The 22352-nt window shown below is 47.9% G+C and overlaps 6 protein-coding genes across 6 annotated transcripts; 1 reads left to right on the top strand and 5 right to left on the bottom strand.

The window, feature by feature from the left end:
- Positions 1-34: 34 nt before the first annotated feature.
- CI109_100503 (uncharacterized protein) lies at positions 35-972 on the top strand (the record flags this gene model as incomplete). The annotated part of the gene is made up of 6 exons (XM_032002836.1): positions 35-92; positions 154-208; positions 291-361; positions 424-454; positions 515-565; positions 690-972. The coding sequence occupies 6 exons, from the start codon at positions 35-37 to the stop codon at positions 970-972; spliced, it is 549 nt and encodes a 182-aa protein (XP_031862643.1).
- Positions 973-1174: 202 nt separating this feature from the next.
- CI109_100504 (uncharacterized protein) lies at positions 1175-2657 on the bottom strand (the record flags this gene model as incomplete). The annotated part of the gene is made up of 6 exons (XM_032002835.1): positions 1175-1249; positions 1300-1367; positions 1437-1567; positions 1648-1757; positions 1827-1950; positions 2119-2657. The coding sequence occupies 6 exons, from the start codon at positions 2655-2657 to the stop codon at positions 1175-1177; spliced, it is 1047 nt and encodes a 348-aa protein (XP_031862642.1).
- Positions 2658-10439: 7782 nt separating this feature from the next.
- Positions 10440-12856, bottom strand: CI109_100505 (uncharacterized protein; the record flags this gene model as incomplete). The annotated part of the gene is made up of 2 exons (XM_032002833.1): positions 10440-10776; positions 10836-12856. 2 exons carry the CDS (start codon positions 12854-12856, stop codon positions 10440-10442), a joined length of 2358 nt encoding a protein of 785 aa, XP_031862640.1.
- Positions 12857-15554: 2698 nt separating this feature from the next.
- CI109_100506 (uncharacterized protein) lies at positions 15555-17454 on the bottom strand (the record flags this gene model as incomplete). Its single annotated transcript, XM_032002832.1, has 8 exons — positions 15555-15839; positions 15941-16158; positions 16239-16509; positions 16619-16804; positions 16900-16959; positions 17031-17084; positions 17136-17183; positions 17287-17454. The coding sequence occupies 8 exons, from the start codon at positions 17452-17454 to the stop codon at positions 15555-15557; spliced, it is 1290 nt and encodes a 429-aa protein (XP_031862639.1).
- A 554-nt stretch (positions 17455-18008) lies between these two features.
- Positions 18009-19527, bottom strand: CI109_100507 (uncharacterized protein; the record flags this gene model as incomplete). The annotated part of the gene is made up of 7 exons (XM_032002831.1): positions 18009-18184; positions 18317-18506; positions 18663-18787; positions 18851-18877; positions 18959-19067; positions 19150-19245; positions 19324-19527. 7 exons carry the CDS (start codon positions 19525-19527, stop codon positions 18009-18011), a joined length of 927 nt encoding a protein of 308 aa, XP_031862638.1.
- Positions 19528-19992: 465 nt separating this feature from the next.
- On the bottom strand, positions 19993-22085 carry CI109_100508 (uncharacterized protein; the record flags this gene model as incomplete). Its single annotated transcript, XM_032002830.1, has 7 exons — positions 19993-20559; positions 20616-20759; positions 20816-20958; positions 21014-21225; positions 21285-21553; positions 21631-21716; positions 21770-22085. 7 exons carry the CDS (start codon positions 22083-22085, stop codon positions 19993-19995), a joined length of 1737 nt encoding a protein of 578 aa, XP_031862637.1.
- Between the last annotated feature and the right edge of the window lie 267 nt (positions 22086-22352).

Genomic DNA, 22352 nt, shown 5'->3' on the forward strand with positions numbered 1-22352 from the left:
TGTCACTATCTATACATCTTGATCTCCAAGCACAATGGGTAAGAGAAAGGCGGCCAAGAAGCCTCAAGCCAAGAAGAAGGCAGAACCCCTCGGTAAGTTCTGCTCTGACACCCATATCGTCTTATACAATAGCTAATTGTTATTTTCCCGTAGGTACCGTTTTCAAATGTTTGTTTTGTAATCACGAGAAGGCAGTGTCTGTCAAGCTGTGCGTATGATGCTTGCTGTCCCCCATCTCTCAATCTCCTATGAAAAAGGACAAAGCAAGACTGACCCAATTCCGCACACAGTGACAAAGCTACGATGTTTGGATCTTTAACTTGTAAAGTCTGCGGACAGAGATATTCAACGCCTATAAACAGTGGGTTGGCAGTGAGATGAAACTTGAGAAACAATCACTGATGTGGTTTCTACGACGGACAGACCTTTCAGTGGCTGTTGACGTTTATTGCGAGTAAGCTTAGTGTCGTCTTCAGGCTTCGCGGACAAAAGCTTATCCGTTGTTCTTGATTAGTTGGGTCGATGCGTGTGAGGAAGTTCGAGTGAAGCAGCCTCCCAAGCAAAGGTGTGTTTCTTTTTACACCACGCTCTTCGCGAACTCCCTCTCACATCACGACCAACAATATCTTGGCCCCACTATCACTCATTCTGTCCTTTTCAAATCGCTGATCAAAGTAATACTTATTCAGAGCACCTCGTGGTCCCTCTCCTCTGTCACACGGCCAAGCCGGTGGCGCCTCCTTCGACCCGGACGGTCCTCCACATCCCGAACAAGAAGATGATGCGGAAGGCGAAGCAGACTACGATGATGATGACGTGCCACCCAGACAATCGAAGTCACATTCACATAGAGCCACCAGGGATCCGGATGACGAAGATGATGTGGATGAGGATGATGATGATGATAGAGGAGCGAAGAGGAGAAGAGTGAGGAACGATTATGACGACGATGATGATGATGATGATGAGTAGGCAGAGTCGGGAGTTGGAGTTTGGGTTAGGTTGAGCTTCTGATATTTAGCGCGCAAGCAGTCTTGTACGTGTAACATATATGCACCATCTTGGCATTGACAAGCAATAGCATTATTCATGCGATAACCATGATGCTTGCAAAATGGGCAGGTATTCTATACAACAACATAGTGACGAATACAAGGTCTGTCTAGTCTCTAGTTCATGATTTATCAGCCCTCACCTCCGACTCGAGCTTTGGCTTTACGCCCAACGTCTTGAACAAATTCGGTTGTGACTGTCTTTAAGGTCAGGATCACTGTGTAGGACGGTTAAGGTGCAACATACTGGATCTTCAATCACACTGTAACCCGCTTCGGATAATCTCACTCCTTTCTCAACCGAATCAATCACCCCTGCGCGCACCAAGCCAGACCCATGTTAGCATCGCTGGAAAATAACCTGTCCTTGCCGAGATTACTTACACTCTATCTTTACTACTTTCGCTCTTCGAGATGCTCCTCGACCACCTTGTCCGTCAATGTGTTTCTGCGATTTCGATCCGGATAAACCACCATTGGCTATGATGTGTGTACAGGATGCAGTTCGTACAGGTCTATGATGCCGAATCCCGTCAGCAAGTGTCCTTGCTCAAGCAGAATCATCATTGAAGGTCTAGCTTCGGACAGCACTCACGTGAATCTGCCTCCATTCATCGTTATCAGATTCCGAAGCTGTATATTTGACAGCTTGGGTCCTGTAGTCCCGTTGATATAGAACAAGCAGCCTTTGAGCAGGTCCGATTGCTAAGATAATTTATGCGATCAGTACATTCATCCTTACAAGCAAATGAGAATAGAGGAATGGGAACACACCTTCTCGCGCGCTTGCTGATCCATTTGAGCTGTTCGGACTTGCCAGTATGTCATGGCACCCGCACTTCCACCACCTCGGTTGGATTGTTGATGGCCCGTCGCGCACGAGACGAAGTGGTCCGTTCTGTAAAGCAAAAACGAGGGATGCCCTGATCAGCTCGTAGATCGCTTCAACACGGTCGCATCGAAACACGGCCTCGATAGCCCGAGGTCCAGCCCAAACGGCATCTTGTCCATATCCCATCCGAGGATCCACCATCTCCGTCCTCGACATTCATTTCTGCTCACTCACCTCGAATACAGATCCGAATTGGTTATCGGATTTCCATCCTTTCCTAAACTATTCATCATGATCTCCGTCTCCCTTGCCCTACTCAACTTTGCAACTCTTGCATCATCACCATCACGTCCCACATCCCCTTCCTGATCCTCCGAAGCTTTCCTTTTGCCTTTGATATCGATCGGTGCGCTATTCGACACCGATAGTTTGTTTTGGGAATAGTTGAATGCTGCGACATGTTGTCGAGGAGGACGCGGTCTTGGCTTACGATGCAATATCGATGCAAGAGATGGTTTCGCGTCTTGTGTGGGTGGGGTTGGTATCGCTTCGATACCCTCACTACTCGAAGAGGAAGACGATTTCTTGATCAGTCTAGAGGACGAAGTCGCGACGCGACTTGACGAGCTGAGCTTGGTTTTGGTACTCGATGAACTTGCGTTGATATTATGTGTGATCTTCCTGATTTTTGTGATTGTCGAGGAGCTACTCCCTGGCGGAGGCGAGATCGGTATGATCTCCTGCGACGAGGACGGCGTCAGTGGCGTTGGCATCTTGCCTTGTCTCGTCCCGTCTGTTGAGTAGTTGGCTAAGAAGCTGAAAACGATGATGGAATTCCAAACTTTACCGGTTGAGTCAACCGAGAACATCACGATCACAACAACATCGAACGCGCTATTCCGGATCACGTGATAACGACTGCTGCAGCTGCCTTTACTATTTCCTCTCAACAATTTCGATCTGAGTACATTAAATTAGCCTATCCTGCATTGAGCACATAATGCATGAGGCCACACTGGCATGGCCACTAAAGCCTCACAGAAAGGTAGTATGAGATGATCTTTATATGTGAAATAAGATTGACAAGCTGAATGGCAAGCAGCTGCTGGAATAGTATCACAACACCTAAGCTCAGAAGAGAAAGGATATCAATGCAGGAAGAAGAGTATCTTCTGTATACTGATCTCAAAACGATAGAATGAAATACTGACACCACTTACACAATTCCTGAACACCAATGCTGTCATAGCCTCAATAATATTATTGTTCATACTATTGCGATCACCCTTTGCTTTACACCCTTCTGACAGAACCCAAGAACAAAGAAAACGAGTACTGTTATGATATTTCCTGCATTGACCTTGCTTGGATTGTAGATGAATGGGAAGCCATAGTTTACGTGCTTGAGCAACTACAGGTTGGCTTGTAGATCTTGTGAGTCTGTCAAAGACAAGTGAGCAGCTCAGATGGGTCCTGTCATAAACTGTCACAGATCAGGGGGGGGCCAAAGGGGACAGAACTAGTTCAAGGGGTGTCCTACAATAAGGACATGTGTCTGGCATGTCAACAGGACAGTGGGGCTGTAACGCACTTAGGTACTGGAATAGGACCAAAACCCAATTCACAAGATTTTAGGTTTGAACTGACCGTGTGGCTTTTGATGTGGGAATCAAACTCAATCCATAGCTGGGGAAAAGACTAACTAATGGCCAGAGGGGCTGGCTTGTATACCTTTTAGCTATGGTGCAAGACTAAAAGTGATTGGTAGGCGATACAGGACAGACTCAATAGTTCTCATGGAGTCCGGTACGGGTTCGGTACAAATTCAGAACAATTTTGGTGCAAGTCAATACAACGTCGGTATGAAACAATATGATGTCCGTACAAATCGGAACCAATTCGGTCCAAAGATGGAGGTGTGTTTGTGAGTGGTAAAGTGGATTCATGACAGATCTGGTGGGCTGGTGCAAGGTCTAAGGTAAGGTGCTGAAGGAGTCACTAGTATTTAGTATGTACCAAATATATGCTGAATAGGTGTAATAATGATAATTTGATCCATGGAAAGGAAGACATTCCATTCCTTCCAGCTGAAGTGTTTTCTTATACCTCTCCATGGACCCCTTTGCCTCTCCCTATCGTGTATTTACTTACATACATGCTTAGATATGTCGGTTTAGTCTCTAAGAAGTCGATCTCAGAGATGTTCGACTCAGTCTCAAAGAGGTTGATATTAGTGATGTTCTTAGATACATTCTAAAAACAAAGTTGCTGGGGGGATGTAGTACTCTTACAGTGTTATGAGCATGGTCATCACAAGCACTGCTAAGTCTAATGCACCTCCTATCTCTGTATGTACAATCATACCATGGCACAAGTAACTCAAATCAACTCCAATGTATTTATCACTATACACATGTTCCCTCTACATTCCAGACCAGTCTCAGACACATTGCTTATCATGACTCACACTCTTGCCCAATCTGCAAGACTTCCAATCAACACTCATTTATCCTGAGCCAGTATCTACACACACCAGCCATATTCCATGAAATATGTCTTGATGCTCTTCACAGCCACTTGGCTTACCTCCTCCTCTTACTCTGACTAGACTGGTCATCCTCTGTCCGCTCTTCCTACTATCAGTCGACTGATTGTCTGCCATGTCAGTCTCACCGTTCTGTGTATCTGCAGAAATGTCATTCGTGAAGTTCACAAATTCTGGGTTGCATCTGCGGGCAATGTCTCTGTGAAGGGATAAGATGAGTCTCAAGGCTGACATAACAGTCACCGGACAGTGATGTAACTAACCTGAGATGATTGACCTCCTCAGACTGAAAATCATCAGCACCTTGTATCACCTCCATAAAACCTTCGGTGCCAAGCTTGTAAAGCTTGGACTCTTTGCAAACATAGGTCTGTCTGCCGTTGGGATGGAAGGCACTGAATGCACTATGTCCATTGTCAAACTTCATGGAAATACTAGAGTCATTCATTGTGATGGCCCCGGACTTTGAATTGACAAAGTCAAATACAGACTGGAAATTAGCCATGTTGATGAATCGGTTTAGTCTGCTGTTGATAAGAATGTGTGTGGAATGTGTTATCAATATGCTGGAGGCAAAAATTAGGAATTGTGTCCTGTAGTCTGCAGGAAAGGACACCTCTTATAGTTTGCCACCTCAGTCTGTATAATATTGTGCCAGATATATGCAACACTTCTATGAAAGGACCACCAATGACATCACCCAGGCTCAGTGTGAGGTTGTTTCTTGGATCTCTGTTGCTCTGGTCATTCTTGCCATTTGTTTCAATCATTTGTCATCCAGTTTGATGTCCGTAGCACATTCACTCTGTCAATGTGGTGTGATTGGATGCAACAGGGCACTGCCAGTGACCCTACCAAAGCTTTGCATTACACTAGAAAGTGATGCCAGTTGGAGAGCTGACAGATTATATCTGTGAGTATATGTCTTTTGAAAATAGTCCGTCATGTCATGCCAGATAAGCACCATACCAGGATACAGGTCTCAGTCATTTCAGCCAAGGACTCTCAGTGATCCTCAGTTTTAGTCATTACTTAGTGTACGGATTTAGCCGCTGTATTATTGAGCTTTGTTGTCAGCCAATCAGCTTGCACGTGGCTATACCAACATCATATCCATGAATCCAAAAGTCTCTACAAATATTGTACAGTTTTCAATTTTTAGGGTCAAGTCATGGTGATGTGCTGGTTCCAGTGATGCTCTTGCCAGAGATTTTTCATGCAAGGTCTTGTTCACAGTGCCATGGCAAAACATGTCATGGGTATACATACCTTTCACTGTCAACCCCATGTATGGTCAAACACTGGCAGACTTGACAGTACTGCACATAAAGCATTGCACGCGCCACAATGATGCCATATGTCGTGATTGATCATACATACAAACTGATCTTTTCATGAGTTTTACACATCATCAATGTATCAAATACTTGCAATCAAATCACAGCGACTCAAAACAGTCCCCTTAATGGCAGCTTTCAAGTCCACATTTGTTTCTCCAAAGCGACAATTCAGCACTTCCATATATCAGTATCTACACTCACTTCAATCATACTTCAGTTGATTTGGCCTGCCAACATGAATGTCAACAATTCTAGTGTCACCAATAATGGCTCGCATAACAGTACTTGTCCCCACAGAACAGCTCAAGGTTCAGATGAATGCAGTGGTGATACACAGTATGCTGGGATCATTGGTTTTGTCCCAGCACATTTGATGTAAGTGACAGTGGTTTGTGTCTTCTGGCCGACCTGGACATGTAGTGATACCCTTTTTTTATATCTAGCGACACTGAGCTGGATCTGCAGACAACAAAGTGTGAGGGGTGTGAGAGGGAAGCCAGGACTAGGGCTGGCAGACAAGGAAGTAGATGGCCTGCAAATGGTACCAGCCACAATGGGAGCAGTCGAGGTAAGGCTGTCCCTTGAGAGCTTTGCTTGCATCAGGTACAGGATATATTAGTCTATTTAGTGACAACAGAGTATCATAATGTCACACTAGTATGGTGGGATACAGGAAGTGTCCAATGATAAGGATCGTGTTTGGGCTTCTTCAACGATTGACAAAGGTATGAGTGCCAACAGTTCTGACAGGGATAGTGATGATGACAAGGGGTGTTGGGTTGTGACCAACTGTGTGACTGTATGAGTGAGACTCAAATGGAGATCCATAACTGGGGATACTAACAACTAACTACAGAAGGGGTGGGTATCTATACCTTGTTTGCCACCGAGATCATTTGCCACCTTACTAAGCAATGCCTCCACCAAACCAGGCACATGGATACTTCTCTACAGTACTTCTCTACAGTACTTCTCTACAGTTCTTCTCTACAGTGCCAGGCACAAACCAAGGTACAGGAATGTCTCATAGGACTACACGTGCTGTGATTCACTACACCTTGGCTCTCCCTTGGCATTGCCCTTGAAATCTCGTCTTCAACATAGTCTCAGCACACCATTCCCCTGATACACCATATCAACACTACCATCATAACTGGATTGACTGGACATCATGAGTTGAATCCATCCCCAGACCTTCACGGGTGATAATGGATACTTCCAAAATTATTGGAGCTGGTCAGGTGCCATTTCTGAATAGCACCGTGATGGTGCCAATTCCCTCAGATTCCTTGGTAGGTCCTTCTACAAATTTCACCATGAAAGAGCCCCATCAAAAAGCAAATTGGAGTTTCAGCCTTTTGAAGATGGATGCATCAGAATTGCGTACTGAAGATGTCAAATCACTCAGGTATGTTCACACTTTAACATCAACTGGAATCCTGATACCTGTCGAATTGTGCTTCAGGAGGTTCCACAATCACATGACCAAATCCCAGCGTTATGCAAGATCAAAGACTAGTGAGATTATCAACCAGAACAAGCCACGTTGAAAACAGAGAGGAAAGCAGCAAAAGCGATGGCAGAGTGTAATAGGGGATCTTCTGTGACACTCACCTGCTGTCTGTGGTAGAGCATCTGCGGGTTTGCGCGCAGTAGTAGGATTCGTCATGGATGATGGGATGGAAGAGTATCCGATATGGTAGGGAAAGATATATTGTGAAACTTTCCAGGACTAAGAGAGTAAAGCATGTTCAGTCTATCCCTACTGTGCAGTTGATAAGCACTGCTTATGCTATATCTTGCTGATACTTAAAGAAAGAGATGGTGTCTACCATACCAGGCAGTGTGGCCAACATGCTTCATGATTGAGTGAGCTTGAGCGCCAGCTGTGACATGGATGACAAAGTTAGGACAGCCACAGCAAAGGCTGTCGCCTCAAGTGTCGGCTTGATATAGATGAAGACAGATGGCAAGTCGGCCTATTCGGGGGCCGAGTTGGGGTGTCACAACATAAGTCGATCATACAGTTGTAATAGGGTGTGTTGGCATGACAAGATGGTCTCACCACAGAGCTATGGGGAAACACAGACCATGAACTGCTCTGCGTGATTTACTATATACACTTTCCTGCTATACTCCCTAGAAGCTTCTCTGAGCTCCAAACCATTGACATCTACCACTCCCTATCTACAATTCTGTAATCCATCCAACACTAACCCACACTCCTTGCACTACAACTACAGTCAGGAACCAAATGAAGGGAAAGCAGTGCGTTGGCAGCATTTGTGTCCCTACTGGCTGTTTCATCCTTCATTCCAAGACTGTTGGCTATGGATAGTGGCTGGGTTCTGAAGAGCGGTGTTCTCTCATCATCCAAAACTCATGATACTGCCTGTGAAGCAATCAGACTGATGTTTGAGTTTTTCTTCACATAACACCATCATGGACAAAACTTACCCAAGTACCTCCACCTCAGGATGATCACCTAATTCTGATGGCTCTATGGGAATTAATTGGTCCTCATCAGCCGGTTTCTGATACATGTTCCCATCCGTGCAGACATATCCAGTTCCGTCCCTCTTAACAAGCATGCTGATGTCAGCATAGTGAGAGACAGCAGTGCCATCATCGCCTATCTGAGTGTCCATTGCATTAGGGGGATAGAGGCTTGGTGCAGGATCCCAACTATCATGAAAGACATGACTGTTGCTGATAGTGGTAGAGGGTTGAGCTTGCTGAGAGAGGCTGTTGCGCCTGCCTGAAGAGGTTTGATCCCGGTAATCGGTGCTAACGCCGCCTGTAGAGGCTTCATCACGTCTCTCAGAGAGGCTGTTGGAAATTTGAGCTGGCTGCTGGGAGCGATTGTGGTGCCTGCCTGAAGAGGGCTGATCACGCCGATTGGAGCGACTGTTGCTTTCAGAATGTCGATCGCGGTGATGGGCGCGGACATTGCTTGAGGAGGGGTGATCACGTTGATCAGAGCGGCTGTTGCCTGCAGAGGGTCGATCACGCCGGCGGGAGTGGTTGTTGTCTGCAGAGGGCCAATCAGGCCGATTGGAGCGACTGTTGCTTGCAGAGGCTCGATCACGTTGATCGGAGCGGCTGTTGCTTGCGGAGGGTCGATCACGGTGTTGAGTGCGAACATTCCTTGAGGAGGGTTGATCACGTCTATCAGAGCGGCTGTTGCCTGCAGAAGGTCGATCAAGCCGATGGGAGCGGCCGTTGCCTGCAGAAGCTTGCTGAGAGATGTTGTTGCGCCTACTTGAAGAGGGCTGATCACGGTGATGAGTGCGGACATTGCTTGAGGAAGGTCTATCACGCCGATCAGAGCTGCTGTGGTGCCTGCCTGAAGAGGGTTGATCACGGCGACGGGAGTGGCTGTGACTGCTGGGCCTGACACGGATGGGAATTGCTCCGATTATCCTCCGTATTGTGCCCCCCGCCTGCCTCTCTACATCTGACCATGTGACATTGAGGACAATCAGTACAATGTCAGACAATTCAAGGACAAAATAAAGTGGTACTCACAAGGTTGCAGGGTCAAGATAAAAGTCACCCCCATTTCCATGATCAACATTGTTCCATTGAGCAGGAAGTAGGAGAAGACTCACCAGTATCAGTTTGAGAGCGGTTATGACGATTGCCAGAAGGCATTTTACCAATGATTTGTGAACTGTTGTTTCTGTTTGAAAATAGGTGTAGTTTAAGAAATTGCTATGCGATGATTAATGGTGGTGAAATGATCAAACAGGGGACATTGGTAGCTTGGATAGAATGCCTTATATGCTATTGGGAACCTGAGAAGTTCGGCAGGTAGTATGCTGCTTTGTAAGCAGGGATGTCCTGTCTTGTCATATGATAGCATACATGGGGTCCATCAACAAAGGTTCAAGTAGGTATGACATGCTTGAAACATGTAACCAGGGGCTTCGAACCCACATGAAAGGTCCTTCCGCTGAAACACGGATAAATGGGCCCTTTGTTTGATTGCAGATGATGACACCTGAAATAGAAGAAAAACTGATGTTATACACATAAGTCGTTCTGTGTCACATTTATGCTACCCATGAGATTTTCCACGCATGACACACACATGTTGTGCAGTGTCATCCTACCACAATGTCTACACCAAAATCAGTCACATCATTTGTCATCATCTGTCTGCAACACAAACATGTTACAATGTGATCAGCAATGTTCATCGTGATATCATTATAGCATGATTTCGGCGACTTTGTGTTCTGACCCCAACAGACACATTGAGACCTGGGACCTGCTTTCCATCTTCAGTGTGTCTCTGGCCACTCATCCATCAGATTCCATGAGATTACATGACTTTGACGGCAGACTCAATTATCAAAGCGTAGTTGGGCACACTGACTGAATCGCGCCTTGCTTCAGGTGTTGATGTTATCAGGATCGCCGGACTGATGCACTGTGACGCTCTTGTACGGAGTATCGGTCCAAAGCAGGCAAAACCACAAGACCCGAATCAAGATAGACTGAGTACTAGCATATATGAGCTTTATAGACGTCTAAGTACCCAAACATAATCACAACTATCAATGTCCTCCTTCCGTCTCCAACTATATCTCTATTCTATGCTATCTAAACATACATACTCGTACAACTTGTTTCGGGTCAAAGAGAATTTCGATTCTCATTCTCGATTAATGCTCAAATCCTCCCACTGGAAGATCGACCAATCTCGTCCTCCTCTTTTCAGCTCTCAGCATCCCTTTTCCTAATCCATTACCACCACCGCCAGCACCGGCGGGACCATCAAACCTTCTCAACGCATCGCTGACATGTCTCTCGCAAAATCTTTCTCCTCCTACATCGTAGTACTCTTCCATACTTTCGCGACATGTTTGAGCGCCAGATACGCCTCCTCTGTGATCGCATCGGAGATGGTTAGGGTGGAATCGTTGTGGGTTGGGACCAGGTGTGAGGATACATGGTCCTTCGATCGGTTGTTGACATGACGACGAGGCGCAAAGTGTGCCACTGAAGAAGGAAAGGTAGTCAGCGACGACTCTCGTGCACAACCAGGAGTCATTACTTACTTCTCCTCGTGATAGTGATGTTGGCACCATGGTTTCCCACCATGAACGTAGAAGCTATCCCCTTCAAAAGGCTCATCACACCTCGTACACGTGAAACAGGCTCTATGCCACTTCCCCTTCAACTGCCCGTCCGAACTCGACACCGCCGACTTCTCGATCGGCAGAATGCACCTCCTACACGATGGGAGATACAACTTCTTCCAGTCCTTTTCGCAGAGTACGACACCATCACGCTCGACAAATCGCTTAGATCCACCAACGATGTCGCCGCATTTCTGACAGGTCTTTCTTCTTCGTTCGGAGGTTGACGAGCCAGACGCGGAAGACTTTGATGGTGAAAGGTGAAGTTGCGAGTTCGGCATCACGCGCGGACGAGCAGGGGAGGAATTGGGGACCGTAGTGGGCAGATATGGTCGAGCTGACGTGATGGTCGATGCCGAGTGAGAATTTGGCATACGATTTTCACCGCCTTTGACAGTCTGCACAGTCGGTGTGCCGAACACCACTCGCTCTCCCTCATCATCCTCATCTTCTTCTCCTATTTGATGAAGAATATCCCTGCCTTCTACACGAGTGAAGCTTTCGTTGTTTGCTTCCGGATCACCACGAGCTCGGTCCGCTAGCCCCTCCCATGACTGACTAGGAGTAACAACCTCCTCATTGTCCGGTCCACTTGTCGTTCCCCATGGCCCGGACCGACTGCTAGACGAAACGGAAGAGCTCGAAGAAGCCTCACTGCCAGCAGTCAGATATCTCTTATGCGATCTAGCTGAGGTATCGACACCCAATCCAGATGTACCCTGTTTGAAGGCTGGTGAGTCATTTAATTGTGGTGTTGCCCAAGGCAAAGCGGAACCTCGGTCCAGGTCGTCAAATTCGTCGTCCAACTCAAATGTTGTGCCAGCGGGGCTTTCCACGACCGGATCGTTGGACGGCTCAGTCGAAGTACTGCGAGTCATACCGATTCCGAATACGGGCGATGCGGTGTTGCTTCGCACATTGAGCTCTTTCATCTTGTCGAAGAAGCCGGGTTTAGCAGGAGGCGCCGCCCGCCCCTTGAGCAACTGTGCGATACTCTCGCCCGCGTTCGAGGCGTGACTACCGGTCTCAGAAGAGACAGATTCTTTGCGACGAGGAGGCGAAACTGGTATCGGCGCAGAACGTTGACTCATCGCCGATGCCGACCGTTGTGGTGGGGAAGAAGGTGTGCGAGAGCGTGGAGGGGAATGTTGTATTAGAGGCGCTGTGTGAGAGTGGTTCATGGTTGGTCGAGGAGGAGCACCGGGGTTACTCCTTTGTCGACCGCTCAAAGGCACTTTCGGAAATATAGGAGGTTCCCGAGGAGTCGGATCGCTACGAGGTGTTTGCTGCCATGGCGGAAGTGCTTGAGGTAATTGTTCGATGGGAGATCTCGCTTGAGCAGCAAGAGCAACACCCGCTCTGACTCCCCATGCTGCAGCTGCAAAGGCTCGTCGGCCCACACCTGCCATTCCTGATTCCCCTCCGCTAGTCGTATCGATCATCGGCGCTGATTCCGGTGCTGAAGACATGACGCCAGCACCGAGACCGAGGCCAGCGGGCTGTGGAGTACCATCTGGATGAGGGAAGAAGGGGTTTGTAGGCGAAGGTGTTCTGACGTTGGGAGCATAACCGGTAAAACCGTTCCCTGAAGGGTCGTGCGGTGAGAGGTTATTTGGTGATGGTCGACGAGGGGCTGCGAATTCTGTAGGAGAAGGATGGGCACTGGAGGGTCCAGCAAAGGGCGGTCGAACAGACATGGGTGAAGGGCCTTGAGAACCTTGTGAAGATCCTTGTCTTGACATCGATGGTCTAGCTTGAGGGATGGTGATTTGAGATGGTCGAGGCGCACTTCGGTTGGCCATTCCTCGAGAGGGAGGTAAACAGACGTGTTCACCCAGAGAGGAGAGTGGGATGGGCGCGGCGCATGATGAGCAAGTCACAGTGGGTAAGATGACAGACGCCCGTTCGGGCTCGGGCATCCGAGGTGCGAGGAGAGACATGGTACAGGTCGGTCAAGCTATGTTGAGTGGTTATGAGTGAGCGAGCTGGCCATCGATGGGCTAGGATACAAAATTGCGGATCCTCCAAAGCCGAATGAGAGGGAAACGCTGAACAAGGAAAAGGTAGAAAAATGCACGCGAAAGCAAAAGCAGCTATCCGCAAAAGAGCTCGCAGAGCTAAGAAATAAAAACGAGGACGACGACCGAAGTGAACAAAATGCAGAGCGAAAAGAAGAAAAGCAAAACGAAGGTCACGAAGAGTTCCCAAAAAGTTAGAAAAGCAGAGAGGCGAAAACAGGCATGAGAACGGGGGACGAATAATTGATTATAGGAGGAATAGCAATGGGATAGCTCAATGTGCCAAGCTTGACCCAAGCCCTAGCTTTTGAAGGCATTCAAGGACTGGGCTAGAGAAGGACGCTTGACATGCGGTCCAACAAGCCTCGGAGATAGGTCCCGCGGCCAGGCCAGAATGCAATAGGGATGAGGTGGAGTGAAACAAGATGGTGGATGTTATTCCATGTCTCGGAATAGCATGGTGATGATGATGATGATGATAAACACTCACAGTTGGGATACCTCGAAAGGTGTCGATCTATCCGCGGAGATGTACTCCACTGCGAGAGATGTATAGCTCTCTGAGATATTCTGGTCCAATCCGATCACACGTCTATGTGCGTTGTATCATGCACCACTGGATACACCGTCACCAGTTCTCGGTCGTGCGGTTGATTGCTCTTTCGAAGTATCGTCGGGACGCAGGGGAGACGGGAATGAAGGGACAAAGGAGCGAGGTGGATATCGACAGCAGCCTATCAAAGGTGTCTGTTGTGGGAGAAGGGGGCCTGTGCGTTGGATGTCTCGGATCGATCGCGCACGAGTCGGGTGGATCGTGATTGGCGAGGCTCGTACTCGTAAGACGCCAAGTCGTGGGAGGCAGTGTTGAAGTAGGAGGTAGTGGTGTCGTGAGATGCGAGTCGACTGACTAGGCGAGTGCTTTTGGTGTGGAGATAGAGTGAGGAGTCAAGGTATTAAGATATATGTTATGTGTCGTATCGATTATAGTCCGCCTATCCGAGCAAAGTCCATTCGATGTTGATTCTTGTGTGACAAACAGATGCAGAGAGGAATAGTTGTGCAACGAAACAACACTTTGTGCTTTGTCTCTTTCGTCTCTCTCGCCAAAGGACTCCAGCTGATTCTGTGTGTGTGTTTCGCCTTTTGTTCCCCGTGGACGATGGTCCGTGCGCGATATGGCTTTTGGGCGTTTGTCGAGGCGAAGGTGAGGGGTATATCAATAGATTGACTGAAAGGCAAGACGACAGAAAGAAGATAGATGGATGTCAATCAAACTTGATGGCGGCAGTACAACGTGAAGATCAATTTGTCCGTGAACAAGGTCAAGCACGAAAAGAAGCAATGGAGAGGTGACAACTAATTACGGCAATTGAACGAAATCAAACAAATATAAGCAACAGAAGCAGGATCTCGGATTAGCAATCGTAGGAATGCAAGGGGAAAATAAAGAGCAATGGCGCAGATCACTACATGTATCCCTGCGATCTCGAACGGAAGTGAGTCCGGATATTCAGTACCATCCACCGACTTGATACTGGATATGTATGTATGTCTTGGAATGAGGATGAGATGAAGCTCAATGGATGGTTCTGAACTGATCCATGCGGTGTGGTGGAGGAATGTGCGCGTCTGAATGGATGAGACGCGTCCACTTTATTGGGTTTTGTACCTTTTTAACCAGTTCCCTTCAGGGCTCAAAGAGTACCAAACCCCTTTGTTATTGTTCCAACGATTAGACCAGATTCCGATCAATTCATCCTAACACAAACATATACTTACCATACAGCTCACAGGTAAAGTAGACTTCGGTCCAACCCAACTGTCAATGCGCAGCGTCCACACAGAGATCCCTATCGCATGGCGCTAAAAAAGAACAGAAGAAATAATCAGCCTCTTTTTTGGATTCTGTTCTATCCAGTACATGGGCTGAATACGTCCAGTAGTGCCAATTAAGCAGATTAAGCCAGTCTTGCTCACCCCGCAAATTATGACTTAGCGTCCTATACCACAAGTCAAAGATACACAGCCCATCATTACCTTCTACGAAGCGGACGACGCTAGATACGAGGTTGATTGGGATTGATCCCGGATTCCAATAGATGTGTCTAGTCGGTTTTCTGTTAATCATACTTTCACGCAGAATGTTCTTTTCCTGCCGCCGGGAAGGGGCACAAGATACTTGATTCGTTTATCTTAGTCTTTACCTCTAGTCCGCCGAGATTATTACCGTTGATGTTACGCTTATATAGTGTTAGCGCAACCTCCATCATAGACTGATCGCAATGCCAACGCAAAGTTGTGGCACAGGTGAGGAGACCAGTCCATTGTTTGCGAGATTGATGAATTTGGGATACGATCCGACTTCAATCCTTCCGGACGTAGCGAGACGCTTGCTGCATCCCTCTCAGAACAACGGCGGTCATACAGGCAACAATGCTTCTGCAGAGGCGGACTAACCTATTTTATCGTCAAAGCTTGCCCGTTGTGCATGGTGTACTTTTGTGATAATCACACTGTGATACGCTGTTCGACAACCAAAGAAACCCACCAAAGTCTACGGTATGTAGCATCTATATGCGTTTAATACCTGCAAATTTGATCAGATCGGCATGCCCTGTGCTTAAAGCTTCGCAACACCCCAATACGCCCTGTCCTTCGATCTATCCAACACTCTCGTCTCATTAGGCCCCCTCGACTCAAACACACCTGCCATCTCGTCGGCTCTCCATGCCCAAGCGTCCCTCAAGTCTTCAGCCAAATTGCCCTCCAGTGCGTCAACTATATATTTCCCGAGGATGGGGAAGAACTTGAAGCCGTGATATGAGCCACCAGTGGCAGCAAGGACTTTGTTAGAGTCGGGGGTATAACCGATGAGGAAATGGTCATCGACAGAATCGGCGTCCCACTGCGAGCGAGCGAAGCAGACAGATGTTCAGCTTTCATTCCTCCATCCTTAGGTGAGTTGCCCAGAAGAGACACGAGGAGGGTGTGACACCGCGCACTCACACAAAGTTGTTCATAAGCGAAAGGACGATCCGCCAATTGAGGCAAGAATATCGACAAAAGCTCTCTCATCTCATCTCTGCACTGTTGTGGGATATTGTTATATGACGAAACGGCTGCCTCAGGTCGCGAGACACCGCCGTAGCCGTACCATGCGTATCTACCTGGTAAGGCGAACTTCATTCGACCATCGACTGAGGGTTCGAAGATGTATCCGTGGGCTAGTCGAGTGTTCATGTCATTCACTTTGTCTCACGTGGTGTGCGGTATCAGGATTTGATATGCGTCAAGTTGAACTCACCCTTGGAATGCAAGACTGGCATATCCTTGTACAGCTTCGCCTCTTGCGATTCCAACTGAATCATCGCCAACGCATATCCATACGCTCTCAACGCATCTTTCACTTCGAACTTCGATCCCGTCACAGCTCCCATGGCAAGTATAACTTTCTCGGCAGGGATATACCGTCCACTCTGAACGGTGATACCGTCGACTTCGCCAGATGAGTCTCGGTGGAGGGAATCGAAAGTACCATCAGGACCATGGATGAATCGAACGCCGCGGGATTTGAGCTAAACCAACGAATGCAAAAAAAGGACACATCAGTATCAGTGTCAGGAGAGGGATGTTTGCCAGCACAAGCACGGTGGTCGACCTCTCCGCCAGGGATGGGAGACTCACCTCCTTCGCAACAGCGATTAGAGAGTCACCAGAATGCGCCCATCCAGCCTCCGGATTATAGATCCCACTCCACGAACGTAACTTTTCCGATCCAGCAGTCTGAACCGCAATGTCTTTCAAGTCGGCGCCATTGTCGAGGAATTTAGCTTTGGGATTGTTGCCCTCCGCACTGGTCGTTGCCCACATCTGTGCACATCACGTCAGCCCGGAAATTCCAATACAACTTGATGAAGTGTTCGCTGGCGGAATCAAGGGTAAGGGTCATGGGAAGGGTGACTTACGTCGGAGACAATCCCTCGAGCTCGTTCATCGTCGCTAGCTGCGCCAGTGAACCATCCGACCTGTATGAAAAATGAGGTATTCAACTTTAGTCATTAGTCCATATCTCTGTAGCCAGAGCGAGATCACATACCTTGTGGAAATGAGGAACGAACAAGGGATCATGTTCCCAGGCGTGAAATGCTTCCTAATTGTGTTGATCAGCAATGCGAAGTGAGATCGCATGAACTGGACTCACTCTTGCCAGATTACTATATAACGGAATAGGATATTCGGACCTGATGATCTGATAACCAAACAAGCATAAGCATAAGCCAAAGCCAGATCCTTCAACTGCTCAAGGGTAGACGTAGATGTAGGCGTAGGCCAGACGAGACACCACAACTTACCTTGTTGATATCGTTTGCCGCGCTCAGTGGACTAGGTACGGGATGAGGATCGATCACCGTCACTTCTGAATAGCCAGATCTGACGAGATGAAGTGCGGTAGAAAGACCGAATGCCCCTGCTCCTGCAATCAGAATAGGTGTCGTCTTTGTGAGCTCGGTGGACTGCATAGTTTCTCGGTACAGGGCAATGGATAGAGATGAAAGCGATGGATACGAAGTGGTGATCTGATGCTTAACCATTTATAACAGTCGGTATCTAGAACGGAGTCGCGAATACTGTAAGTTACCTCCGGATAACTTCGGTATCTAGGATCCCGGTAAGCTTCGGCGGGGTGATAGGCGATCTCGTTATCGGACATCTGCGATCTCGCCTGCCGAACTGTAGGTATTTCCCTCATATTGACTTCTTACAGAATCCCCTACATATGTAAGGTCCTCGTGAGACGAGTCTGCTCTGCCTGCACTGTACAGGATCAGCATGTTGCATCAACGTGTATGTCGCGCTTCTCCTCAGTCCCAAGTGGTTGGCTGATTCCTACATCGCCACGGGTGTCCGAGGAAGGAATTGGAGTGTCGTAAGAGCCTGACGCGTTGCGTTACCACACTGTCCAGATCTTATGACCACCAGTAAACCTATGATCGACTATGCATATGATACACCCACGTCCGACGTCTACATATCCGACTGCAAATACACAGATCCATGTTCATACATCGCCTTACTACCTCCTCGCCTTCTCTGTCGTTCTTCCCAGCTCGGTGGTACCACTGACACCCCTGTGTGTACCTAAAAACTTGCTAGGTGGCGCTATTGCCCATACTGTCAGAGCAAGTATGACAGGCAAATATTCCAAAGTGCCGAATAGCGATTCGTGTGTACTGGCGTAACCAAAGAAGCCTGCGGGAGAGCCAACATCAGTAAGTCGTGTCGGGCAGAGGTAACACCCAGGTACTTCACAAAGTCAAGGAAGAGGCGGGATGAGAGAGGAAAGTTGGAGACCGGAACGAGGGATGAAATGATTGTACTCACCTTGTGCAGTCTCGGCGAGACGGAAAGAAGTACGCAAGAGGATCAAGAGCGAGGTGATCAAGATCACCCAGAGTAACTTTTTCAGATCCCTATATTGATCTTCGTTGCCTACTTGTAATGTTGTTCGTTGACGATAGGTTCGGGAGATGGCGATGATGAGAACGGCAAGGAAGCACAGGAAGGAGAAGCACTGCAACGGGCAGACCGAAATATATCAGCTACGATCCAACTAGAAGACGAAAAGCTGCCCGCTCTTGCCATCAACATAAGACAATGTGACATGTCCCCATATGACACGAACAAAGGGACACAGTGGAAAGAGAGAGAGAGAGAGGGCCACACTCACCTGAATGGCAAGACCAGCAAGTAAGATATCGTTGGCCTGTTCCGGCGTCACAAACGATTCCTTCCCTTGGACTCGAGCAGATTCCGAGCTACCGATCAATGCGGCTCCGATGATTTGCAAAATTGCTACGAATGAACAAAACGATTATCAGCATCAATCATCGAGAGAGTAAGGCTATGGGTACTCACTGGTAAGTACATCGGCGGTAATGAAGACTGTAGAAGTCGACCCAACGTTAGTTTACTTCATCGAGGGTACACATTTAAGACTGGCAAGCAGACGGCTTGACCACTCACAAGCTAAGACTTTCTTGGGAGAGATGACCAACAGATTGCCTGCTCCGTCAAAGTTGTTCACGGCGAGTGTCAAGGACAAGTAGATCGCAGCCGTGAACAGGACAGGTGCCTTTTTGCCAGCATTAACATCAGCACTATAGTCATATCCTCCGTCATTCCAGGAAGAGGAAGAAGGGCAAGGAGGGACTTACCACCACGATAAGGAAGTACTGTCCGATAAAGCTGCCCACCACGAATGGTCGTTTATGACTCGCCAATCTCGCTCCATATCCTCCTATTTCCATCAACTAAAAGCAAGACATAATAAGCGCTTCACTCATGAGATCTTTCTCAAGAATGACCGTGCGAAAGGGAGGTTGACTCACCGCTCCTATCAATATGAGAATATGGAATGTCCTCGTCCTCTTCTTCCTCACAAGCCAGAACGTATGTGCACAAGCGACCAAGATGAAAGTGATTATTCCTACTAGACCCAGGGCGAGAGAGGGGATATAACCATATATGACGATACGGGCTTCATCTTCTTTCGGATTAGGGTTGATAGGTCCTCTGTATATCGTGCCGGACATTCTGAGACGGTGAGGTTTGCTATGCGAGGGGGCTATTGATGTTTGGCTGGGTGAATATGGTACGCTCTATTTGTTAATGATATGCTTCAGATTGATGACCATCGAAAGAGCGCTCTTGGTCTTGTTTTGTTCTGTTCTGTTGATGAGATCGAGACGGTCAAAATCGATGCCAAGACAAATGGTGACTTCCATCAGGCACGATCATGAGGCTCTTCACTTCGTCATAAGATACATCATGTCTCGGCAGACTTGGGTGCTTACTGCAATATGCATGGCCGTCAACGCAAGTATTATGTTTGGGTATTCAATAATGCAACAGGGATGTGAGTAGAGCTACAGTGTATATATATCCGAGTACCCTTGTCCTTTTCTAAGTCGTAAATCTAATTTCGTGAGCCGTGATGATATTATGATGCGTCTAAGTGTGTTTCCGTATCCCTGCGAATTCCTTCAAGTCCTGTCGTATCATTCACGACCCCATCGTCGCGTTTGACCTCCCTTGCCCCATTTTCCCGTGTCCGCCTCTAATCCGTAACTCCATCTACTTCTATGATCCATCCGGGATATTTCTCCATCTTCCTCCTCTGGACACCCTCCGAAACCCTTCATTGCCTGTCTTCGTTTCATCTTTTCCTCCAACCACACCGGATTCTGCACAGCACCTGGACCTTGTGCCCAAGCCAGATGATCGTATTGTCCTCTCGTTTCCGCTCGTCTACTTGGATCTCTCAGATCTGGTCGATCGCCCCCCCTCATCCTCCTCCAAAACATCTTATCCCAAATCGCTTCTTTTGCCGCACGTCGATTCACCAAAGCAGGGTTGAATCCCTGTGAGAATTGCGCGACACTTGAATCCCATCGTCGAGATGTCATCATCCGATCCATAGCGGCAGGTCCGCGGCCCGATAATGCGACTCGACGGACTCGACGAAGTACCTTGCTACCGTACAAGCAGACGAGGAAAGCGACAAGTGACGCTGAGCCGGACACGGCGATAAAGGCGTAAGGAGAGTGTTCGAGTTCGGTGGTAAGCTAAGAAACACAGGTCAGCACATCTGCACCACTCTTGGAAATGAAATGCAACCCACGTTCATTCCGAATAATCCAGCTATGAGAGCACCGGTTCCGATACCAAGGGTAGCGATGGAGATTTTGATATCGAGAGCAAGCAAAGCGTTCCGTCCAGAATCAAGCATGAGTTCAGCGATTTCTTGAGTCGAGTTCATGTTTGCCTGGAATTGCTTGATTAAAGTGGAAAGTATCGCGGGCTGGAGTCCATTCTACTTACGACGGTCGTGTCCACTTCGCTGACTATTTCTTCGACTTGCTTCACAAAGCTTTCCAGAAGCAATTCCAGCTGCTCGTGGTCGTGCAAAGCTCGCGGTTTGCCTTGAGCTCGGGAGGTGAGGTACATAGCCGACAAGTCCTCGTCTGCAAATTGAGTCGATTTAGCCTCCTCCTATCAAAGAAGAATGGGATTACTTACCTGACTCAAGCACTTCGTCTACTGCCCTTTTCACATATCGCGCTCTACTCTGGAAGCCGACAATCCGTCGGGAGTAATGTAACAACTTCTTCAAGTTCTCTCTGTTGATGTCATCTTCGAGGTCTGCCAGTAGATGTTGAACTAGTTGTCGTGTAAAAGCCATTTCTTCTTCGAGCGCATTTGCTGTAGCTACTAAAATTGACTCGAGAGCGCTAAACAGATTTCTTGTCAATACTGATCTACCCCTTGATGTGTAAACATGGTAACGCACCGATGTTCGTAAGGCAGCACGATCTCTTCCTCTCCACCCTGTTCTTCCCCTCTCAATTCTAGTCCTGCCCTTATATTCCTCTCCAAGTGATACTTGAACCTCCTCTGAATCTCACTCTCCTGCGATCCGGCTGTATCGAAGACGATGACACGATCGGGTTTGATAAGCGCCCTGATATGCAGCATCGATATGAGCATACATGTTTTCCGAGTGAGGATGATGGGGACGAGACTTGGGGCAAGAGAATCTAGTTTCCGTAAATCTCGTGGCTGTATCAAAAATCAGCTGACTGCAGCTGTCATCCAGACCTCTCACTCAGATCGCTGTAACAGGAAGGACTGCTCACATCTAGTTCGTGCTCGCGGCAGAGATCGGACTTCATGTACTTTCCTTCCTCTGCTCGCCAGTTACCCTCGGCATCAAGAATTGAGCCTGTTTGTCCTTAGTTAGTTCATGGTAATCTTAGCTTGAGAATCGAGACCTACATCTCAAGGTCAACTCCCCAGCCTTGTCCATCAAACTATCCAGGTATCTCTGCTTCCGATCTTTCTTACCATCTGCTGATGGTGCTGATGAATCGTTCGAGCTCGTCACGCCAGGAGGTGGCGGTGTAAATGGTACTTGCGGTACAACAGGCTCATCTGGAGGATATGAGGTTGCCCAAAAGGACGTACTCCTTCGAGTCAGGAATGTTCGACATTGACAGGACGGGCCAAGTATCGATGTATTTTGCGATCGGATGGATAAGCGCGCTTGTGAGACTATTGACAGTGACTTGACAAGGCGATGCGCCTTGGACATGTCGATGCTGAAGTAGGACTCGGAGTGTCATTCACAGACGGTATTATGATGTGGAGACAGGAATGTAATGTTGCAAAAGTCAATGATGGTGATGTCAGAAAAAGTGAGAGAACGAGTAGTGATTCCGGCAAAACGACCGATGAGATCCGCATATCTCGGCAAAATGACGTGGAAAACATAGCGAGTCGAGACACGTGGCTTATCACTACTTACGCTCGTAATTGACGTGGAGGTCAGCGTGGCAGATCATTCGCGTACTTTCAGGCA

Source organism: Kwoniella shandongensis, chromosome 1 (genome assembly GCF_008629635.2).
Source record: "Kwoniella shandongensis chromosome 1, complete sequence".
In the NCBI taxonomy this organism is placed as follows: Eukaryota; Fungi; Basidiomycota; class Tremellomycetes; order Tremellales; family Cryptococcaceae; genus Kwoniella; species Kwoniella shandongensis.